At 33.4% G+C, this 23,577-nt stretch overlaps 2 protein-coding genes across 4 annotated transcripts; both read right to left on the bottom strand.

Annotated features, from left to right (window-relative positions):
- Nucleotides 1-369: 369 nt before the first annotated feature.
- On the bottom strand, nt 370-19,807 carry LOC135840298 (uncharacterized). 3 transcript variants are annotated; one of them, XM_065356745.1, is made up of 18 exons: nt 18,882-19,807; nt 16,935-17,177; nt 16,076-16,663; nt 6,137-6,269; nt 5,789-6,027; nt 5,530-5,708; nt 5,255-5,399; nt 4,750-4,901; nt 4,361-4,487; nt 4,066-4,256; nt 3,908-3,977; nt 3,187-3,828; nt 2,976-3,113; nt 2,651-2,826; nt 1,876-1,993; nt 1,704-1,808; nt 1,519-1,616; nt 370-1,416 (listed from the first exon to the last, which is right to left on the bottom strand). In XM_065356745.1, exons 2-18 carry the CDS (start codon nt 16,951-16,953, stop codon nt 523-525), a joined length of 4,014 nt encoding a protein of 1,337 aa, XP_065212817.1. In that variant the 5' UTR covers nt 16,954-17,177; nt 18,882-19,807; the 3' UTR covers nt 370-522. The 3 variants fall into 3 exon arrangements, with proteins under 3 accessions (XP_065212817.1, XP_065212818.1, XP_065212819.1); XM_065356746.1 differs by lacking the exons at nt 16,076-16,663; nt 16,935-17,177; nt 18,882-19,807 and adding an exon at nt 15,641-15,751; XM_065356747.1 differs by lacking the exons at nt 16,076-16,663; nt 16,935-17,177; nt 18,882-19,807 and adding an exon at nt 10,587-10,908.
- A 150-nt stretch (nt 19,808-19,957) lies between these two features.
- Nucleotides 19,958-22,101, bottom strand: Rpt5 (26S proteasome regulatory subunit Rpt5). The gene is made up of 8 exons (XM_065356756.1): nt 21,916-22,101; nt 21,611-21,820; nt 21,431-21,535; nt 21,153-21,353; nt 20,975-21,077; nt 20,606-20,892; nt 20,313-20,540; nt 19,958-20,219 (listed from the first exon to the last, which is right to left on the bottom strand). Exons 1-8 carry the CDS (start codon nt 21,970-21,972, stop codon nt 20,109-20,111), a joined length of 1,302 nt encoding a protein of 433 aa, XP_065212828.1. The 5' UTR covers nt 21,973-22,101; the 3' UTR covers nt 19,958-20,108.
- Nucleotides 22,102-23,577: the final 1,476 nt, after the last annotated feature.

The following is a 23,577-nucleotide window of genomic DNA, read 5'->3' as shown; positions in this document are numbered from 1 at the left end:
GTCATTTCCTTACTCTCTTTCTTCGCTCCTTCCCCCAGTGTATCTTCAAAATAAAAGAGCATTTGGTACAAAACAATTACTTGATTAATTTTAAATAAAATTAAAAACCCTTTAAGACACCGATCTTTTTTTTGACCAGCTAGAATTTTGATTGGATGCTATACCCTTTGCACTGCCAGACTTGGATAGAAAAAAGTAAAATTCGTTATGCAATGCCATTGGCTAAAAGGTTTCTTAAATGAAGACCTTTACATCAATGATTTTGGAAAAACGATTTAAAAAACAGAAAACTAGTACCTACCTACTAGATTTCTTGTACGTAAGACAAGAGGGTCTATCTTATTTAATCAACCAATTCGCAACAAAATATGAAAAACAGGAGGACAGATCACATGTATTCAAATTGAAATCATCATTATAATAAAAAAATCTACAATTATGTCATGGCCACAAATTTAAGTTGTAAAAATATTAAAAACATGATATGCAATCAGTAATAAGTAATCAAATCCTAAAACTGAATTAAGATGAAAGTACAGTGTACGCGCATCTATTTGGAACAGCAGGTGAATTTTGCCCAGTAACATTCACATATTCAGGCATTGAAGCACACGTGTTTACATGCTGATGATTCATCAACACTACAGGAGAGGAATTTTCTACTTCAATTTCTTTTTTTTCTGTAGTATTGAACTCTAGAGAGCACTTAATGTCACCATTTTCATCCACAGTACAATCTGAATTGAGTGACATTGAAGATAAATTTAGGGAGGAATTTCGGTGGGAATCGATGCTTCCACATTCAGAGTCAGACAGTGCTAAGCTTTCATTAGCATCAGGTTCTTTATCAGGTAAGGAAGTACAACTGGATGATACAGGCATATCGACTATTTGAGCTTCATCATTAGTCATTCCAGACAAACACTGGATTGTGTGAGCACAATTAATGATTTGACTAGAGGAAGAACCACTTGGTTTTGAAGCAGCTTCGGACAAGATATCCGAATTTGAGGCAGTTTCTGCACGATTTTCTTTGTTCTTTACCAATTTCCAGTCACAAATCAAACTCTCTACACTTCTTACTTTGTTCTTATTGTTCAAGTTATTTTTCGATTTGCGTCGTAATGAGTTTGTCCATAATTGATCAAATAGGCTTTTGTAATTCTTCGAAACATCGCCATTGGCGTGGTAAGTGTTTCGCCGGTTTTTCACACTGTGGCAAGAATTTGAACATGCTTCCAAATCACTTTCGATGCATTCGTGAATAGTATTATTTATCATAGAACTGCTAAAGCTGCTCAAGTGGTTATTATGTCTTCTAGATACATTATCGGGCTGCACATAGTCAGAATTATCTGCAGCTTCTACTGGTTGTGAAACTGATGTTGGTATTTTCTTCGTTTTTGGATTCAATTTCTATATTTATGTACATCCAAAATGATACAATAATTAATTAATTATGTAGGCTTTAAAATAGTTATCTAAGTAGATATTCTTTAAAATAATAATCTGATTTACCTCAAATGGGAATCTAGTTTGATCATATTGCCCTTGTCCACTCTTGTTGTTACCTCTACTCCCATTACTAATTGTACTATTAGTACGCGAGGAAGCAACTGAAAAAATGCATTACAAATATTCTTTTAAAAAATTCTGACACCATGGGTAGGTACCTACCTATCTAATTCTTTAGCAATACTCACTTGATGGAGAACTAGGTGCACTAATTACCATGCTACTAGATATTTTGAAAGCATTCAACAACATGTCAGATTCAAAAGCGCTGGCTCTTTTACTGGAATTGAAACCTATAAACAACTAGTTGATATAATCAGAGAAATATTGGAAACGAAAAAGTTATGGAGTTCAGCTCACCTTTTAACTTTCCACGGCTAAAAAATCTGCGAATTTTCTCAATAAGTGTTCGATTCATGTGTTCTTTCATTTTATGCTGAACTCTATCATATTCTTCCTTCATTTTATCCAGCTGATCCTGTTAGAATAAACAAAAATAAACGCTATTTTCAGAATTTAAATTGATTAAAAACACATGTTAATTCATTCGAATTTCTTTTCTCACTTCTAAGTTTTAACCTTTGATTGTGTAAATGCACCAAAGTTTTCATTAGATAGTCATTATCAAAATTACAATAAATCTTAGGAGAGAACCATGGATAAAACGATGCCCAATAATAGGTTGTTTTGAAGAATTTATTAAATAGGTATGGTACAACTCGCCACAACTACAAGGTGCCCAGAAATATCGAGCACCCCTAAGGAAGTTTTTCATTAAAAATATAGGTTGGCAACATGAAATAGATGCATATGATTGGTGGAATGTTATCTCTCCAGTCCAACAACCAATCATGTGCTATCATTATTATCATTCACTGTGACCGCAACCAAAGTATTTGAGTAGAAAACTTTTTTAGGGGTGCTCGATATTTCCGGGCACCCTGTATAACTGATGACTTAAAAAAATAATTCTTCAAACCTAATAGGTACTACCTATTCAAGATTCTAAGATCATTTATATTGTGGTAGGTTACACATGCATATTGATTTAGTGTGACCAATCATTGACGTTTTCACAGAAATCAGCGAGTAAGTTTTCAAATGTCGTTTTCTGATAGAGAAAAATAATCCATACCTGTCTATCTTTGAATGACTGCTGGACATCATTTTTTCGATTTCGCCATTTCTCAACCAACGCTATTAGACCTACTTCATTAATTGTCGAAAAATCGTGTTTGAAATAATTAATCATTTCTAATAATTCATCATCTGGAGATACTTTTCCTCTGCTTATGAGATGACTTGTACTATCTAAAACAAAAACTTTTTTTTTTAAATTTGAAGAAGGTAGGTATTATAATTAACTAAAATTAGAAGCTCGAAAAAGGAATTTTATACAGAAATAGGTATTGGAAACTAGTCAAAATTCACAAATTATCTCGTTATTCAACTCAACTTACCATATTTGGACGTTGCAATACTATCAGGAGAGGAAACCGTTTCGTAGTAATCTAATTTATTTAAATCGTCAAAGTTGTCAGGAAATTCGTTATTTGTACTAAAACTACCGGGAGAACCAAAATCGCTCACTTCTTTTTCTGAAAGCAGAAAATAAATTAGTTTTAGCACCGCTACGCAAAAAAAAAGTTCAATTTTCAAAGTAACATTTACCTATTGAATTCATGTCTAAATACCCCTCAAATTTCTCTCCAATTGGTGAAGTGGGCAAATTAGGGGTGTATGGAGTGCATGGTCTTGCAGTTGGCGGAACTTCGTAATTTTGAAATAAATCTACGAATGCTGGAGACAATGGTGTATTTAAGGCGAATGGGAAATTGCTTTCTTTAAAATTCATGTAACAATGTTCAGAAGATGGGGAAGAATTAAGAAAATCAGTATCTGTGGGAGGAAGAGGTGGAACAACTGGCCGAGGTATACCTATTGAATTCATATCTAAATACCCCTCAAATTGTTCTCCAATTGGTGAAGTGGGCAAATTAGGGGTGTATGGAGTGCATGGTCTAGCAGTTGGCGGAACTTCGTAATTTTGAAATAAAGTAGGAGAATCTGCGAAAGTTGGAGACAAAGGAGTGTTTAAGAGAAATGGGAAACTGCATTCTTTAAAATTCATGTAACAATGTTCCGAAGATGGAGAAGAATTATGAAAATCAATATCTGGTGGAGGAAGAGATGGAACAACTGGCCGAGGTACTGGTGGAATCAAGTAAGTATCGTCAATTGGCCGAGGCTCTGGTGGGATCAAGTAAGTATCATCGACTGGTTTCGGTAACACGTAGTTACTTTCAGATGTATCTGCAATTTGGAATAATGGATATTAGGTTAAATAGGTAAGTCAATTAATTTAGCAGTGAGTGAAGAAAAAAACACCTGCCTCGTTTTTTTCCAGCCCTCATTTCTTTCAAGTATTTGTAATTGCAAGTATTTGATAATTCAGCCAACCGCTAAAAATGAAAAATAGGTATAATATGTACATATATTGATAGATCATAAATTGATGAAGAAAAAAAAAATGAAACATAAATAATTTACCGAGAAATTGTTCAAAGTTTTAGATAAATTTGTATGATTCGCTTGTTCTGCGATTTCTGAAGGAGTCAATTGCAAACAGTTACGAATCTGGCAAGCTTGTTCACCACCTGGACTTTCAATCAATAACCAAGATAATTTTTCCAGACCATATTTTGCAGTGAAATGTAAGAGTGTTGGAAATTCTTCATTGCCTATGTGATTAAAAAAAAAAGAACGTTACCATTTTAAACTTAAATCGATGCGAAAAATTAATGATTTTTTTTCAATATTTCACTGGAACTACAGGAAGACTTACTCGTGGTAGTTTTGTCAATTGGAATGCTAGATTTAAGCAAATCAAAATGAGGTGGAATATTTTTTTGAAATGCGTCACATAAAAAGGTATCTAACTGATCTTTATCATTTGTATTCAAATTGAAACTCTGAAAAATGAAATATTTTGCATGGTCAATTGGTCATACTCGTCATCATGAATTTTTACATAAATATGGTTATGAGAGTTGTAACCTAGTTAACATTTTATGACCTTATAAGTTTTGTCAGTAAATTGATTTTTAGTCATATGCCTGGCTTATATGATAAGTAATGATTCACAAAATCCTACTTTCTATGATCCATCCATACATATAATAACATTATTTATTATTGAAAAATCTAAATCACTTAAATAGGTGGAAAATTTACCTGACACATGAAATGAATTGGGTTTTCTAATGTTTGTATCATTTGATCCAACTCTCTCATTTTACTTTCGCACTTGACCTGCCTTTTACCCAAATTTTTGCCATTTTTTTCCACGCAAACATACACCAACATTGAAACTTGAAAGCAGCAAGCTAGACACAAAATAAATACGTTTGATTAAAATCACTGTCTTGAATTATTTCCGAGCAAACAAATCTGGCAACCTCTCTGACATCTCAACTACATAACACAGTTGGTTGTATTGGACTGATACAAGGAAAAATCAAATCATATTCACTCAATATAAAACATTATTGAGCTAATAACAATATATAAGGGAATTATCTTAACCACGTTTGATGAAAATTTACTAAGCTAATTGTAAGGTTCATTAGAGTGATCTGATCACTTTTATTCATTTTGCTATAAAAGTCGCAAAATCAACTTTTTCATAATGTATAGGATTGATAAAATAGGTATCCATATAATTTGAATAGGTACAAACCTGGTACCGCAAACTGTAGAGTATATGGGTTTCTTCGTTTCACTGTACCAACATCGAGATGTCGTCCATTTTTGTCAATTGTTACTTTGATATCATCCTTATTTGCAATAGGTTCGTTTAAAAGCACCAATATTGTATTTTGTCCCTGTAAAAGAAGAGTAGGCTATATTAAACTTATTTTACTAGGTGACATTAAAAAAAAAAAAAACTATCAAGAGGAAATGAATGTAAATACCAAATAGGTATGTAATAAATTAGATATAAAATTGCATTACCACTTTGATTTTTTTAGGCATAACTGAAAAATGAGGTTGTTGCTGCTCCAAGTTGAGGGCTTCTTGTATTTGTCGAGATTTACTCAAAATGTCCATAGCTATTCCAAGGAAATCGTCCGCTGATATTCTGTACTCACTTTTCACCGTCATTTTCCTCCACAGTTCGCATTTAGGAATTACTACGAAATAATACCACTGTTTTTAATAAAAAAGCACGATTTGTTTCTCCAAATGTAGATTAGTTAGGTAGGTACCTTACCTGTTCTAATATGATTGCTATCCCACTGTTGTTGGACATCCAATCCCAACATCAATGCTACCACTTTTTCTTGCTGGAATAATTTGCCCAGTGAAGTTTCAGTTTCTGGAATTGATTGGATTTTTTCCACGAACATCGGGCATACCACTACGATTTGTACTCTGGCTTCTGGGTATTTATCAATGGTGCCATTTTCGAGCAACGATTCTAGTATTTCCTCCAATTTAAGGCTACGTAATCTGTACAAAGAGAAGTTGAAATTCACTTTTGGAGTGGCACGCCAGGAATTTTCGAGTAGGTAAGTAGACCTAGCGAAAACAAAAGTTATCTACTTGAATAAGTGCGTACTTGAAAGATGGTATATTTCGGTTCTTGGAAATCGTTTGGAAACGAGATATCAGGTAACTACCCCACTTCAAGGATATTTCACTTTCGCCACATAATACCAACAATACGTCCAACTCATCTTCCATTTTATTCGCTAAAAATTAATCAAAAAAATCACAAAATTACTTAAATTTTAAAACTTTTACTCCAATCACCCAAATAGGTACCTACTTTGTTAAAGTAATACAAATAATGAACTGAATTAATCGTATATAGGGTACTTTTTATGTAGTTTTCAAGGTAAGGGCAATTTTACATCAACACGACGCGACTCAAGCACGATCATGAATAGGTAGGTACCTAATATGATTATTGAAATGTTACCTACCTATAAATATATGTACACGCGATGATTATTATTACGTGCCTACTACGTGGGTATTAAAAAATCGTCGGTTTCTTTTGGAGATGAATGAATCGAAGAAAATGAACCATAGAGTACCTAGCGTATCAACTAGGTACCTATCCTACCTATATTAAATGAAAACATACCCTTCGAGGTAAGCTACCAAGGTAAATAAAAATAACTACAGGTACCTAAATTACAAAAAAAAAGTTCAAAAAAAGAAATGAGAAATTCCGTCAAGCACTTATGGTTTAATGTAGTAGCACGATAATTTGTGCATAATTCAAATCGATACCTACCTATAAGAAATATGTAAGTTAAAATACAGAAGACATAATCCAGTTTCGGTATACTTTCATTTTTTTTTCTATAATCCGCCGCACGAAAGTACTTCCTACATTTGCACGAATCAATTAACTTTAAACAAACTGGTTTAAAATTTTTTTGGTAGTGTTTATATCGTTCAATGGGTATAATCAGCATAAGATAGGCAATATTTGCATCCGAGTGAAATGCGAATTTTAATCGTTCCATGTTTAGCTGCGAGCTACTTTTACGTAATCAATCGTAAATGAAAAGAAAGAGGGTCATTATGACCATTTTCTTGCCCCAGCTACTTCGAGACTTGAAATGGTCTTTTCTTATAGGGAACGGCCCCTATTATTAATATTAGGTGACATTTTCCCAGGGAACCCCATTGGGAGGTTGTGGGGTGATCACAAAGTCGAAAATTTCTAAAATTTTTAGAACCACTGCTCGAAAATGTAAAAAATAAAAGTAGCGAATTTATATGTTGCTTTAAGGGTAAGCAATGCAGCGTACCTATAACGTTTTTTTTTCATTTTGGACCTTTTTGGGGGTTGTGGAGGGGGTATTTCAATTTTTGAAAATTTTGGAACCCCCTTTTTTTGTCCCTTCCCGTCGAGCCCCGGTGGTGCACTTTTCAGGATTTATTACTACTAGTAGTAAGTTCAATAGATATCATTTGCAACCCCCTCAACAACTCGGCTCATATCGAAAAGTTCAATTTTTGACTTTTTTTTAGGTCCATATTTTGGGAAACCATGAAAAGCTATCGGGGTCCGGTTAGCGGCAATAATATGTTGCATTTTACTTCTTAATCGACTGGCATGCTTGAAATTTTATTTCGAGTCAATTTTTGACTTGATCGTTGCAGATCACTTTCGAGGGTGGTGAACTTTGAGAACCCCTGAACAAATTTTAAAGTCGATTTTTTCAAACTTTGAGCTGAAATGGTCTTAAATACATGTGTTTAACCAATATAATATGCGAATGTGATATTTTCATTCAATTTAGTCATTTTGAACTCAAATTTGTTTTAGAGAGGTGCGATATTTCTGAGCACCCTACACAAGGAGAAAACAATCAATGAACAATTGTTTTCGTTCTCTTGTTCAAAGCTGCTTCATAATAAGAATTAAGTATTATAATATCTAAACAATTTTTCACAGAATAAATTTTACCCAGATGAATGGCTCCAATTTTCGCCAAATTTGCACATAACATTTAAGTATGTACCTATCAATTTAATGGTTCTGTATGGACATATGATGAACCCTTCTCAATAAATTACTGAATCATTTAACAACCGCAAAATGATTGAAATTAAAGCGGAAATTTATTTATGCTGATAAGTTGAGAGAAATGAATTTTCAATAATTCAACTCGAGTGGGTGACGAATTTCCTGTGATAAAAAATTATTTGAAATAATTTGCACGCATATTAAACACTGAAAGTAGTCTTCTTTTCAACGTATACTACAAAATGTAGTAAAATTTGAGCTACGTAAAACCCTTCGCACAGATTTCCTCAATCATTGCTTTTAAGAATTAGACTTTGTATCCACCAATACTACTTGCATCAAAACTTCTTGAATCATACTTCAGAATAGGTATACAATACAGGGTGCCCAGAAATATCGAGTACCCTAAAGAAAGTTTTTCATCAAAAATATAGGTTGGCAACGTGAAGTAGATGCATATGATTGGTGGAATGTTATCTCTCCAGTCCAACAACAAATCATGTTCTATCATTATTATCATTCACTGTGACGTAGAAAACTTTTATAGGGGTACTCGATATTTCTGGACACCCTGTGTACCTCTACCTACATATTTTACCTATTTCAATTTTTTTTTAAAATAGGTAATTAACAAAATATGTACTTATCTCGAAATTATAAATTCATATTCACTCCTGCCCCCTTCCTCCACCTACTTACACTATACACTTACAACTCAGAAACATATCTCATGCATGCTTCGATATTAGTCAGAATTTTGTTGTTTAAAGCAATACAAGAATAAGAAAGAACTAGGTACCAACACAAATTCTGATATCTATAAGTATTTTTGTTCAAATAAGTAGGTACCTACCTATAGCTCCTTAAATTTCGTAAATGTAATCAAATAAATCTACAATCAGTTCTCTTTCTCGCCTATACAGTCTACGTTATTCTCTCTGAATGACAGAACATCTTCATTGACTGGAATATACATATCATACCTACCGTCCTAATTTGACTTAGACGAAGACAGATCGTGCCTAGATTATGAACTATTCAATAGCTGAGCAAAGTTGGGTCATAAGGTTGGACTAAATGAACTAAATGCATAATCATAAAGTGAGCACGGCTCAAATTCTTAATTTTTCTTTGCTTCGATTTTTTTTGACGATTCTAAATAATTTGGTTACCTACCTATTCAAAATGCTCGACGAGCAATTCACAAAAAAATCATTCTATTTGACAAAAACACATAGGTAGATAATTTTGAACAAATGAAAAAATTGACAAAGTATTACAGGAATAGGGCCATTTGAAAACCATAGCATGGGGCTGTTTAGAAATTCATGTTTTTTTTCCTCAAGTGCCTACCTCGTAAAAGGCTACCTAGAACTTATTTGCGATTATTCATTCAGTATCTATCTATTATCAAAGTAACTCATATTGAAGTCGTGCTGAGAGGGGGGATCCTGACGACCATTTCCCAAATTTGGAAAAGCATTTTAAAGTTATTTTCAACATCACCAAACAGGTGTTACGTGCCTACATTTTATATGTGGTACAATTACGTTGATCCTAAGATTGAGCACACATCGCATTACGTTAATTTGCGTTCAAGTATTACCCACGTATACCCACATCTGATAAAAGTAATGGGAAAAAACCACGATAAATGAATGACAAAATAAGTATGTAGAATTCACTTTACTATTATGAAACCTTAAACCCAGCACGAACATTCGTATATGTATTACAATTTCAATGCGATAGCTAGATATATAATATAAATGTTACCTATGATTATTATTTTTAGAAGAAGAAAAAAAAACATTTAAAAAAAATTATCGAATACCTAATTAAAAATTGAAGTGGGTCATCGTACTTCTTTTGCTATACATAACTAACTGTTTCTACAGAAATTACTGTAATTTAATATGAGATAGGTTAACGTATTGAATAGGAGCTATCCTTGACAATTGAACATACAATATCTCTTATATCTGGAAGAAAGCACTATGTAGGTAGGCTACCCATGATACGTTATCGGCGTTATGATAATTTTTTCCCATTTCTAAACGTCACATTCTTCGAATATACATAGGTAGGTACCTACTTCAACTTTCGAGGGTAACTTTGGAATGAAGTTTTCATATCTGCGTCGTGAAAATTTTTCAAACAAATTCATGGTCGAGGATAAAATTGAAAATTTTTTGGATACTTGTTGAAAAAATGACGCACCTCAATTACGATTTTTACAAGAAAATGTAATAGGCGACATAAAGAAATGAAATCAAGACTCCACGAGTACTTAAACAAAGCTTTCACAAAGCCAAATATCGGAGGTAAGGGTAAAAAAAAATCATTACAGAGTATGATCAGGTAGTAAAAATGTAATCAACCATGCACTGTGAGAATGACCCATAATTTACTAACTACGAAAAAATCAAGTGCAGGTAGAGTAGAATAAGTGTCCAACCTGTTGCATCCGTTTTCTACCTGCACCAAAAACACACGTTAGATAAACTGAATCGAAACTAACCTGACCCAGTTACATAACTTCACTACACGTTCATCCGATGGTCGAAACATTTTCGAAAAACACCGCAACATTTTCACATTTCGCACGAGATCGCATTTATTTTTCGAAGCAATTGTAACGGCACCAGAAGGCGATTCTTGAAGTAGATTATTAAAGACAATACCATGATTGTAATACACATGATTCGCGCCAAGCACACTTGATCACTTGTAAATATTGACTTTTATTTGTATAGTCTGTATAGGTAGTATGTTAGACTGTGGCCAAGTGGCGAGTTTAAGCGTCACAAATATAAAACAGGATTGCACTCCATCGTCGTCCGATGACTGCATGGTAGTAGCAGTCAAGGAACACCAGACCATATTTGTAGGTATATTATGCAGTGAATCTGTCGATCTCGATGGTAGGTACCTAGGTTTCGGTTGCATAATTATTTTAGCTTTACTCGAGACAGACGTAAATAATTTTCGGTGAAATTCAATACTATTATGATTACCTATACATGCTTTTTCTCACAATGGTAGATTCAAGTTGGTGAGATGGTAGCAAATATAGGTAACGATGAGTGAAGTTTCGCACGTAATGAGCCCACATACTTAAATAACTCGTAATGAAAGTACAAGTAGGAACCTAAACATAGGTACATACTTCAAAAAGTGTATGAAACATTTTATACCAAACATTACGCGAATCATTTCGTTCTTAAAAAATTGTACAACGCAATCTAATTTATGATAGGATCTCATTTTCTTTTTTCTTCACATTGTAGGTATTTGTATAATCAGAATCAATTTGAGAAATTTTTGTTGATTCCTCAAAAGCATACGATTTAATAAATTTGAAAATGGGGGAAGCGCAATGAGCTCTACCTTCTATTATTTTGAGCCACAAAAAATTGTAGAGAAAGACGTTTTCCTCTTCAACTTAACAGTTCATCAGACCAAAATAGCCGATATAATAAATTCCGTTTTGCAATTTTTTAACAATTTTTTGGAAATTAAAAGGCTCTCCTTTCCTACGATAAAAATCAAAACTTGATCACGTTGAGCTAGAAAACTGGCCTTTGGTTTTTAAACCTATTTTTTATCTCCTAAATTGAATCGGTGGGAACGGAAAGGGGCTAAGTCCATTTTTGCACTTTTCAGGAATAACAAAAAACTGATTTATTTGAAAATCAAAAATTTTTGGTAAACATGCTTAAGGTCATTGAAAGAGGACCCCAAGACACAATTTTTAGCTCTGTTTAGAAAAAAAAATATTCACGTGCGCCGGCGCTGTTGCTGCCTAAACAAATGGGACTTAGACCCTTTCTGCACCCAATCGACAAAATTTCTTTTGAAATTGCTCGGGCACGAATGGGGCTTGATTCTACATCTAAGTACATCATTTAGACTGCTATCTCGTTTAAATTGACCAAAAACCCCTTGAGTTCTAAGACTTTTTGCCGAAGTTGTTAATTTTTTCATCATTTTTCAGTTCAGAGATTAACTTAAATTTCAAAAAATGGTCTTCTCAAAAATGTTAGTTATTTTTCAAGGAATTAAAAAAATTTTACAAAAAAGTCATAAATGCGGATCCGCCCTTTTTCTGCGCCCAAATACCACTTTCCCGGCAGTTTTGTGGAAATCTGACATCACCAGTCGATCCGCTGTACTTTGAAACCCCTATATCCGTGAAAAATTTTTTTTCCAAAAATATGACTTGTTACCTTTCCGTTCCCACCGATTCAATTGAATACTTACCTATCGCTATTTTGAAGTTGATACTTTGAAGCCAAAAGCATAATTATAGATATTTCTATTTCAGTTTTCCGAAATTTCAAATGAGCATGATACATACCTACTAATTTGATGACGAACTGTCCGTACATTTGGATGAGTTTTCAAAACCCCTTCTCATCAGCTGAAGTGTTGGTATAAGGGTAATTCTCAGAAAAAAGGTCAATTTTGATGTGCATAATTTTGAAAAATAAAAATCTTTTTTTTGGAAAATTTCAAGTAGGAATCATTTGTATAGGTGTCCCAGATCCCTGTTCTAGTGTTGGCCTCAATTCAATCCCCCGCACTGTGGACCCCGGCCCCCCTAAAACAGCGATAATTAGGATTCGACCCTCATCGATGTGTAATATGTCGATTGATATGTTTTCGAGGTCGTAGAATTCGAATCTGGAGTTATTTTTTATGTAGAGGTGGAGCGGGAGGCGTGGGGAGGGGGAAAATGTCAAATTTTGCTTATATTATCGTGTAATATGTCAATTTATGTTTTTCAGACCGCAAAGTTCGAATCTGGACTTATTTTTATGGTAGGGGTAGAGGTGAGGTGTGGGGAGGGAGAAAATATCAAATTTTGCTTGTTTTATCGTGTAATATGTCGACTAGCGCGATAAAAGTACAGCTGTCTGAAATTTGGCCAAGTCGAAGGACAAATGGGCGCTGGACAAGCCGAAGGACAATCTCAACGTTTTTTCGTTTCTAGCCTTACCTAATGGACATTATTCGATTTTTAACACGTAATAAATGTGTACTTATCATGTAGAATAACTTCCCTTTCTCAATTATCGTTTTTGGCGGGTTCATCAGGGTAAATAAAAAGGCAAGCCGAAGGACACCAATTTTGCGAAATATCATATTTTCAGAGACAAGTACGATTAGAACGAGCTATTGCGTAGGTTATGAGAATAACATTGCGGGGTAACATTTTTATGAAGACAGTGAACCAGTGCAGCCACTCACCAGAAAAAAATATTGGATTGGGAAGCTACCAAAAATAATTGAAAATTGCTCTAAAATTTGCGCAAAAAGTGTGTGACAGTTTTCAAATGTGAAATGTCAGCTTCCTATGGACTTATTCCAATTGCAATTTGCACAATAATGGACCTTCGTGTTCTATGATAATGAGAACGTGCCAATTTTTCCCCAAAAAAATGAAGTTCATGACACTTTATAACATTCATTTTCAAAAACATGGTGTGTGACAGCCAAGTCGAAGGACATTTGGGGTATAAAATCGAATGTACACCAATGAAAGGAGGGGCTAAAAATTTCAATACCATATGTGAAATGTGTGGGGGATGATCCTTGAATGGACCAAAAAAAAAAAAAAAAAATTCATGCTAAAACCTTAGAGAAATTTGCCATGTACACGATTTTTACCTTTTTCTGAGAATTACCCACAAATCTACATTTTAATGGTAAATAAATATCTACCTATTTTTTAAAGAACTATATTTCGCAAATTCACTGAAAGCTCCTGAAAACACCATCAGTGATTCTGGAGGTCGAAAATGGAGTATCTGGCAGAATTTAAAATCTCTACGTCATTTTAATCAAATTTATTTTTTTATTTATTTTTTATTTAGGTATTCAAAAAGTCTTTTAATTTAAAAAGCCTAAAAGTGAAGTTTATAAAATCATATAATGTACCTTATTTAGGTACCCTAATCACTTTAAAAATGATACATTTTTTGCTTCATCGCAAATTACACATATGTAGTTACCCACTAGATAATGCGTTTGAAGTTCTTGATCTAAAAACTCGTAATTTCATAGATTTTCAGAAAAAAATGACGATTTTTTGAAATTAAACTGTTTAGGTATAGGTAGGTTCCCAGAAAATATGATTCATGTAATGTTTGTTTCATCAAATTATTGTGCTTATTTTGATTAGCTCGAAAGAAATGAGAAAAAATAAACAAATGCACGATACCTGCATGGAGTTTCATTGGATCACAAAGATGGGACGAAATAAGATTTTCTCACCATTCTCTCTGCACTTAATAGAAATTGAAACCTCTCCATGATCTTTTCATTTCGTCAAAGAAAAAATATTATTTTTAGCAAAACACACGAGTCTTCATTACCTCTACTAGAATAAAGACGACGACAATCGACAAAGATACAAAAATGGCACATAATTGTTCAAAGACAATAGAATATACCACAATTGAACAATGCAGGTATAGAGGTACTTGCATACATAACCATTAACCACAAATTCAAATGTTTTTTTTTTCTACCTTGATTTTTAACCTTCATTTAATTATTTATTATTTTTAAAGGTTCCAAATAGCTAACTCCATCATATTCAATGCTTTTTGTTCTTTATCAATAAAACCATAAAGGGCGAGTGCCCATCAGTGATTTGTAAAAACTCCCCAATTTTTCTCCACTGAGTATGTAGGTACCTATTTTCTGTTTTGGTTTTAGTTTTAATACATTTTCAATGGTATTTTTTTATTTTTTTAAACTTTGTTTCAATTCATTGGAAGTTATACCTACCTAGAGCTAGAGATGTCAAGAAATCTTACAATGGAAACGCAAAAAAAAGATGTACTGCGATTCAATCCTACCTCTACCTACTTGAGATTACGGTTTTAAAATAACTAATGGGTGACACCAGTTTGAGATAACATACCTACTTGATAAAGTCTGAATACGTTTGGTCATTTGCTGAATCAAAATTGTTTTTTGGTAGGTACTTGGTACTTTTACAGTAAAAATCACAAATAAATTGAAATTAATATAGGGAGAAAAATGGATAACTTACAGAAGAAGAGTAATGCAGGTGCTTAGATCGTAAACAAAATGTAAAATTTCGCCCATAAGGTTTAAATTTACTTCTTCAATTCAAAAAGTAAATAAAAAAAAACAATCGCGTTGCAGGTACTTGGCCGATAAATTAAAAAACTCTACGACACTTGGCACACAACTGCTCGATGCTCTTTCACAGCATCAATCGGTACCATGCACTTGCACTAATGCTACAACAGATGTTATTGTAAGTATTAAGTATAGGGTGTGATTCGATTCGACAAATGCAACTTCACTTCAGATCATTTGAACTCAGGATTGATTAGTACTTAAATGTATAAAAAATAAAGAAGACAAGACTCATGAACCACCAGCCTTGAGCTATGAAAGTAACAAGGCAACCTTTGAGGTATTCTCCCTTCCACCAGCCAAAAATGATTTTTTTAAAGACCCAAGTATCTCAAAATTTAATGAGAAAAAAAGGGGAAAAAGTAGCTATAGGTAGGTAGTTATATAGGTACTTACTCGTATTCTCATCTAGCATTATTTTACAAAAATGTAATCATGTATCTAATTAATTGCTCAGTATTTGTTAACATTAAACTAGCACTTTAAAAAATGATGAAATTATGATTTTTGTAGCTATACAAGAAAATTTTCTAACGAACAAATTGACGTGGGTAAGATTTATCGATTTATAGGTGATTAGTAGGAAAGCAGTTAATTTGATACTTGATAATCTCATTTCCAGTTATCAACACAATGGTAGGTACCTATTTTATTTTTTTAACTCTTCAAGTAAATCGACGTTGATGTTAAAAAATAGGTACCTCTTTAAAAAAAGTATTTACGAGAAATAAGAAAATAATCTAATCAAGTAGGTAGGCCCATAGACATAAATTTAAAAAAGCGAGTACTAAATATAGGTAAGTGCAGATGAGAAGTGTATAAATAACTCACCCTTTTCTGCGGTTATCCGTTTAAATTTATTTCTAATCGACGACTCTCGACTGAAATTTCCATGTCCACCAGCACTGAAGCTTGTACGGCGATTTAAAAATGATCCAAAAGAATGCCTTCTTCTTCCAGGAGTTAAATCTATTTGTAGTTGCTGCGATGAACCCAACAAGTTATAATACTGCGAGTTGGTATTTGCATTATCTGGTAGAAAAACATCTCCGTCATCATCATCATCACCTACACCAACATCTCTACGATGAACCATGTCTTGGTGGTGTAGATCATTCAGACTTCTGACATTTCCATTGCTTCCTTTTCTTTGATGCTTAGGCTTCATAATTGAATACTCAGAGGGTGCCAAGTCAGATGGTCGAGGTTTACCTTGAACCAACAGCAGTTGAGAATCTTCACTGTTAGCTCTCAGTAATGATCTGGAATTACGTTTTGGGCTGGAAGTTGGAAGGCTTTTTTTGGTAACCATGTTTACTAGAAGTGTACTACTCAATTTGCTTTCGTTCTGTCTTTGCAGGAAATTCCTATTGCACTTTTTTTCAGTTTCGCTTGAGAGTGAAAAATATGATGGGTTGTCTGTAAAATGATATTAGAGCATTGTAAAATTTTGCATTTATGCAAACATGTTCAATTACATTAAAAAAGTTATACTTTGTATTTTGACAATAAACTAAAACACAAAGGGATGAATATTTGTCACTTTAAGATGGAAGTATAGTATGTGTGTACTATGTAATAACTAATCTGATATGTATTTCTTCCCTTTGATAAGATAGGAACCTACACAATAGGTACTTAATGCCTAATATACTAAAAATTCAGTCAAGTAGGTAAAAATCACACTCACCAATAGCCTCCATATTCATAATTATTCTTCAATAAGTGAGATGTATTTTTTCTTCTTTTACAAAGACGTATTTTTTAGCTCTCATGTAACAAAATGTCAGTCTTGCCACGATATACCTTCAACACTTTTTTCAGTCAACAATGGATCACGTCAGCCACATGTCGCCAGTGCTTCAACTCGATTTTCTATTTAAATTACTCATTCTTGTCATCTCCGTATCTATGTATATTGTATACTGAACCCCTAAAAATAAGACACGAGACGAATTTTATTATTTTTTAAAAGTTTATCATTTTACTCCACGATAGTGATGATTACGATTACCACAGTTGCGTCAAATTTTATTTAACTTCAAATACTAAAATAGCCAAACCTAACTGAATTATTGAGACAGTGAAATGTATACTTCAAATTATTATAGGTACCTACTTATAACTGCTTTGTACATATATCTGGTTCATCAGTACCGTCAGTACGCTCTTATCAACTTTTTATTCCATCAATTATTATTATTTTTTTGCAGATCTAGGTGCAGACAACGTATACGTAGATTCAAAGTACTCATCAGGTTTATCATTTTTAGAGGTAATCAGCTAATTAGCCAATTAATCACGTGTATTTTTACCTCAATAAAAAACTATAAAGTTTTAAATTGTAATGCGTCATTTTAATTTAAAAAAAAAAATGAAAATTCTTGAGAACAGAATAATGAAATCATTGATAAAGTGGGTTCAACAAAATGCCTACGCCTACCTGAATATCTCAAAAACAAATCTTCTTGGAAAAAATGAATCATTCTTTAAGTGAAAAATGAAAAGTTTTGTGTTCTAAAACAATTTTGTGTCTTCATTTAAAAATTTGTTTCGTAGTAGGAGATTTTTTCCGAAACTCAACTATTCGTTATTAGAACGGTTATTCGTCATCAACATTTCGAGAAAAACGAAAAGTTCTACAAAGAAAATTAAGAACATTACATTCTTTATCTACAGAAAACAATTTATTTTTTTTCTAGGAGGAATGTTTCAAAGATGTGAAAGTATTTCAGTAAAGTAAAATTTCAAACACTAATCGCAATCTTACTAAACGATTTTTTTAATAATCTTAATTTCAAAAAATTTTATTAATTCGTGTTCATCTCTATTTTATATAGGTAGGTAAATAAGTAGGTAGGTATACTTTTTCTTATCAATATGACTGTATTTATCAAATTTTAGTTCCTAACTACTTTTGTAATTTCCGCTGAAAATTTTCAAAATGTTTTCCAATATTCAAGCTTGTATGTACAAGTATTTTATTAAATAAGTAGGTATAAAAAAACAGGATTTGAAAATTTTATTATTGGAAGGTTGCTGTTGTTGAGGAGGGATTCTCAGTTTGGGAGCCCAATAAACCCATTTACACTATTAAGTAAACAAATTGAAAAAAAAAAAAGAAAAAAAGATGAGTCGGTACCTGAAAGGGGAGAGCATAGAAGTCTTCTTGAGCATTCAAATATTCGGCACATCAAATTTTCAAATGAACAGGGCGCATGACTCATAGTATGCAAGATTTAAATTTTAAAAAAAATAAAATTGTCGAATAATGTTTTGTTTTCTTATTTTTACTCTAAATATCTTTAAAACACAGACTCTAAGAGTATAAATTCAAAGCAATATCTTACCTATCTATCCGGACTAGTCCTTAAATTTTGGCCGCTAATTAATTTATACCACTTAGACTTCCGAATACATATCGGTATTATTATACCTAAGCATGAAAATTATGTAATCAGGCAAGAATTATACTCTTGTGTGTGTCAATATTCGGTAGGTGCATCTTCAACACTCAATATTATACAATACCTACCTACCTCATTCTAAATCTTTTAAAGATAGTAAGTTGGGTACTCTACCTATAGTTAATGCTTTTGAAACAGAATGTATATAATTTAATTATATATGGACTTACCTATCTACTGTGAAATGTAACAGCTTTGAAAAATTCAAAATTTAATAAATAAGTGCGCATTAAATACTGGAAAGTGAACTTCAGCAGATGTACTTCACTTAGAAATTCGAAAGATGTAGGTATCTTTGTTAAAAACAGTTAACTTGCAGTTACATAAGTATTGAGAATATACTTAGATTGTGTGGTTGTTCATCTACCCTGAATGAACTAAACTTCGCGATAGATTGACTATAATTGAAACGTTTTGTAACAAATCAAATAATTAAGAATTATGTCGAATATTGTGAAATAAAAACGGAGGAGGCTGGCACTACAACCGAATCACTAAAAAAAAAGATAAGAAACCAGCATTCGCGATGCTTTATTCATGGTATTTTGAAAGATAACAAATTACATAGTAAAGTATCATGCGCGACGTGAAACAATAATCTCTTTACATGTGTCTTTGTGTTGCTTACAAGTACAAATACAGTCAGCATCATTAAGGTTCTTGGCTCTTGGCAAGACACAGGGTTTATTGTTGGAAAGGGTCCGATGTTCCCGAAAAAATTACACCAAAACGCGAGACGCATTTACAAGCGGTCTCAGAAGGAGTGTATTCTGCATTTTCATCAGATATGTAGATGGGCAAACTCAAAGCAGTACCTAATTGAGATTTTGATTTTTGGTTTTGACTCGAGATTCGAGTTATGAAATAAAACGAAAACTACTGGAAATGACTGACAATATAAATACTTGAATTTTTCATTGGTTCGATTCGAATTGAAAAGATGCAATTGTAGTAATATCAAATTATATTTTTCATCCTTTAGAAGCGTACATCAACTTCATTATCTCATTCTCGTAATCACGACGTGACGTAGTTTGGATTTAGATTCATTTTCTAGTCTATCGCCGCATAGAAATCATCTTATATCGTTCCAGCATCACTAACCTAAAAACAAACGGTAGGAACGATTCCATGACTTTAATAATATTCACACTTCACGTACAACAACCCACCGAACTTATACAACCGAAAAAAAATAAAATAAATGAACGGAAAGCCAGAAAAAAATGAACTACAAACGACGAACTTTAAATGATGTAAAAAAAAGATGTATAATTCATTATAGGTTTTTCAATTAACGAAGTTACAAATTGAATAAGACTTATCCACGCGACGCTATTTCTAAATTTACATTCAAAACAATACACGATGAAAAAAAAAACGGGTAAAAAAGTTCTTTAAGCGTAATAATTCAAGTTAGCTTTCTTCTTAGCTTGAACTTCCATAATTGCGTCCATGAAATCTTCGTGAGTTACAACGCCAGCCTCTCTTCTCAACGCGATCATACCCTGAGCAGAAAAATCATAAATCAAAAATCAAACCTTCAATTCTCTCTGCAATTAAATAAATGACGAAACATTCACAACAGAAGGATAACTTACAGCTTCGACACACACAGCTTTACACTGAGCTCCGTTGAAATCATCGGTTGATCGGGCCAATTCTTCGAAATTCACATCGGGAGATACGTTCATTTTACGCGAGTGGATTTGCATAATTCTAGCTCTGGCTTCTTCGTTCGGGTGAGGGAATTCGATTTTACGATCTAAACGACCGGATCGTAACAAAGCAGGATCCAAGATATCGACACGATTCGTGGCAGCGATTACCTAAACAATACGTTCATTAAAATCGTAATACATCACAAGCGCACAAAGAATTGATAAACACTTACTTTGATATTAGCAGTCGAACTGAACCCATCTAATTGATTCAGTAATTCTAACATAGTTCTCTGTACTTCTCTGTCGCCGGCCTTTTCCGAATCGAATCTTTTCGTACCGATGGCATCCAATTCATCGATAAATATAATGGCCGGAGATTTCTCTTTGGCTAAAGCGAATGCGTCTCTGACGAGTTTGGCTCCGTCACCGATAAACATTTGTACTAATTGAGGACCGGCTAGTTTTAAAAACGTCGATTTCGTTTGCGCTGCGCAAGCTCGAGCTAGTAAAGTTTTTCCTGTACAAAAACACATTGTGAATTAGTTTCAATAAACCCAACATAAATCCACATTTTCAACAACAGGTGATAAAAATGGTACCTGTTCCAGGAGGTCCGTACAACAGTACTCCTTTTGGAGGATGAATACCTAGATTAACGAATTTCTCTTTGTGAGTCATCGGTAATACGACCGCTTCGATTAACTGAAACAGTAGTACGTGAATTAGCAATCAACGAACACTGAAAAATCAGAGAAGCGGAAAATGGAAATAATTTACCTCTTGAATTTGTTTATCTAAACCACCAATATCAGAATATTGTTCGGTAGGTCGTTCATCTACTTCCATGGCCTTAACACGAGCATCATATTCGGCCGGAAGTGTTTCTAAAACTAAATACGAATCTTTATTTACACCGACTAAATCGCCCGGCTTCAATTTCTCCGGATCTACGAGCCCGATGACTGGAAGAAAGTAAGTCTGTGGGGAAAACACTCAGGTCAATAAAACAGAATCAATTCAAGTACGTTCGTTAATAAGCTTTCGAAAAACCTTACTTGTCTAGTTGATGTTTTAATAACAGCGCATTTTCCCTTCCTTTGAGCATCTAAATCGACAACAGCTCCATCTTCTTCGGTATCTTGAGGATCGATATCTAACAACTATACAACGGTGAATCATAAACAAATACTTTTCAGGATCTGATACGAACTTAATTAACGTTAGATTTTACGTACTTCGATCACATTGGAAACTAAATACGGCAACGTCTTGTTGACTTTAATTTTCTCCGTGTTTTCTTTGATTTTTTCATTTTGAGCTTGAAGCTCGTGTGATATTCTCATCACTTCGCTTTTCATGATCTTCACCTCATTATCGAGTAATCTAGTCCTACTGATGATTTCATCGTTCGACATCTTCAACACTTCTTCGCCTATTGAAGGTTCCTGCAGAAAAAATCGAAAATTTTTGTTACAGATACAGAAATCTGTTCACTTGTGTAGTGAAGAAGCAGATACAAAAACACTTCGATATGACTTACCGGGTCGTCCCATTCGTCCAGAGCTTTCTTGATATTTAAGCCACTGGTGCTAGCCATCGTGAATAAAGTATTAATCTATGAAAAATTCACAAAACTTCAACTTATCACACAACCTTTATTATTTTTCCGAAAAATAATGTTTAATTTTTCCACTTTTCATCTTTCATGATACAGCATAAAAATTCATAGTTGCCAAAGAAAAAAACGAAAAAGTGGCAACGTCAAATTTATACGTATTACGCCGTCGCATATTTCTAATGCCTTATCAAAATTCTTTCCAGTTTCCCTTTCCCCTTCCCCTGCATATTAGCAAACCCTACCCCGTTAGGCTGCACCTCGCGAACGAACGTTGATTTGATTCGGATTCTCAAAAAGTAAACAAATGTGTTACTGATCAACACGCATATTAGCAAACCCTACCCCGTTAGGCTGCATCTCGCGAACGAACGTTGATTTGATGGTTCGATTCAGATCCTCAAAAAGTAAACAAGTACTGTCAAAACCCCTAATTTCGGACAGGGTACGTAATTTCGGACACTCAGTGTTTTTGCTCTTTTATTGATAAGAACCAAGGGTACAAGTAAAAGTGAACACTTCTTCTATTAGTTTAGATCACGGACAATCTCCCTGATGTAAGAATTTTCATTTTACAATATTTATTTAGCCATTAAAATGGACTTTACAAAGTGCTTCATGTAAAGTGTGGGGAAAAAGTTATTCACAGAGTCTATCCAAATGCTTTCATAACCACGAAAATCGCTCTAAAATATCAAGAAGTCACTGGTAATTAAAAATAAAATTCATTTATCAAATTTCACGTTTTGTTTCTATTATTTAAATCCTAAAAACTGAAAAAGTCGCGAAACGGATCATTAATTCGGACACTTTGGTTAACGCTTTACCGAGTTTGGAAGGGTAACACTGATGCACTTGCAAATGTGTATTTTTCGAGTTCGACGGTATTTTTTCAAGTGTTTTCAGTTTTGATGAAGATATTGTACTATTATTTCACTCATTTTCCTAAAAACCATACTGAAAAGTAAAAGTCGGAGTCGTAAAATCATCAACAAGGAGTTTGATAAGAAATTGTTCAATGTTACCAACTTATTTTTCTGATGAGAAAGTGGATAATGAGAGTGCTGAACATTTCCTTGAAAAATCGTTTTTCTCTACATTTCACATCATGATTCGAGCTGTTTTTGATTGGAGTTGTTTTTCAGAGGTAAATAATTTCTTTTTCAACTAAAATTTTCGAGTTCCCACGTTAAAGAAAAAGTGTCCGAAATTAGGGTACCTTGGACCTAATTTCGGACACTTTTCGGATTCAAATTAAATAAACAAAATCACGTAAAATTTATAAATTGATGCTCCAAAACGATTCACACGATGACATTCTATGAGAATGTGAAGACAAACACCAAGTTGAATGGCTCGTTTTAAAGCCTTTTTCGGAAAACGTGAAAAAGTGTCCGAAATTAGGGGGTTTGACAGTAAACAACTGTTACTGATAAACAAGACTTGTGAAATGAAATTAATAATTTTCTCTGAATCTCTGATAAACTATTATAGTAATTAAAAATGAATTCGTTTAGACTTTTCTGAAATGAATAGTGAACAGTATAAAAACTTAAAAAGTATCATGGAGTACCTAATTATTCTTTT

Source organism: Planococcus citri, chromosome 3 (assembly GCF_950023065.1).
Source record: "Planococcus citri chromosome 3, ihPlaCitr1.1, whole genome shotgun sequence".
In the NCBI taxonomy this organism is placed as follows: Eukaryota; Metazoa; Arthropoda; class Insecta; order Hemiptera; family Pseudococcidae; genus Planococcus; species Planococcus citri.
The sequence above is the reverse complement of the archived record's forward strand: the minus strand, read 5'-3'. Positions and strand labels throughout refer to the sequence as shown.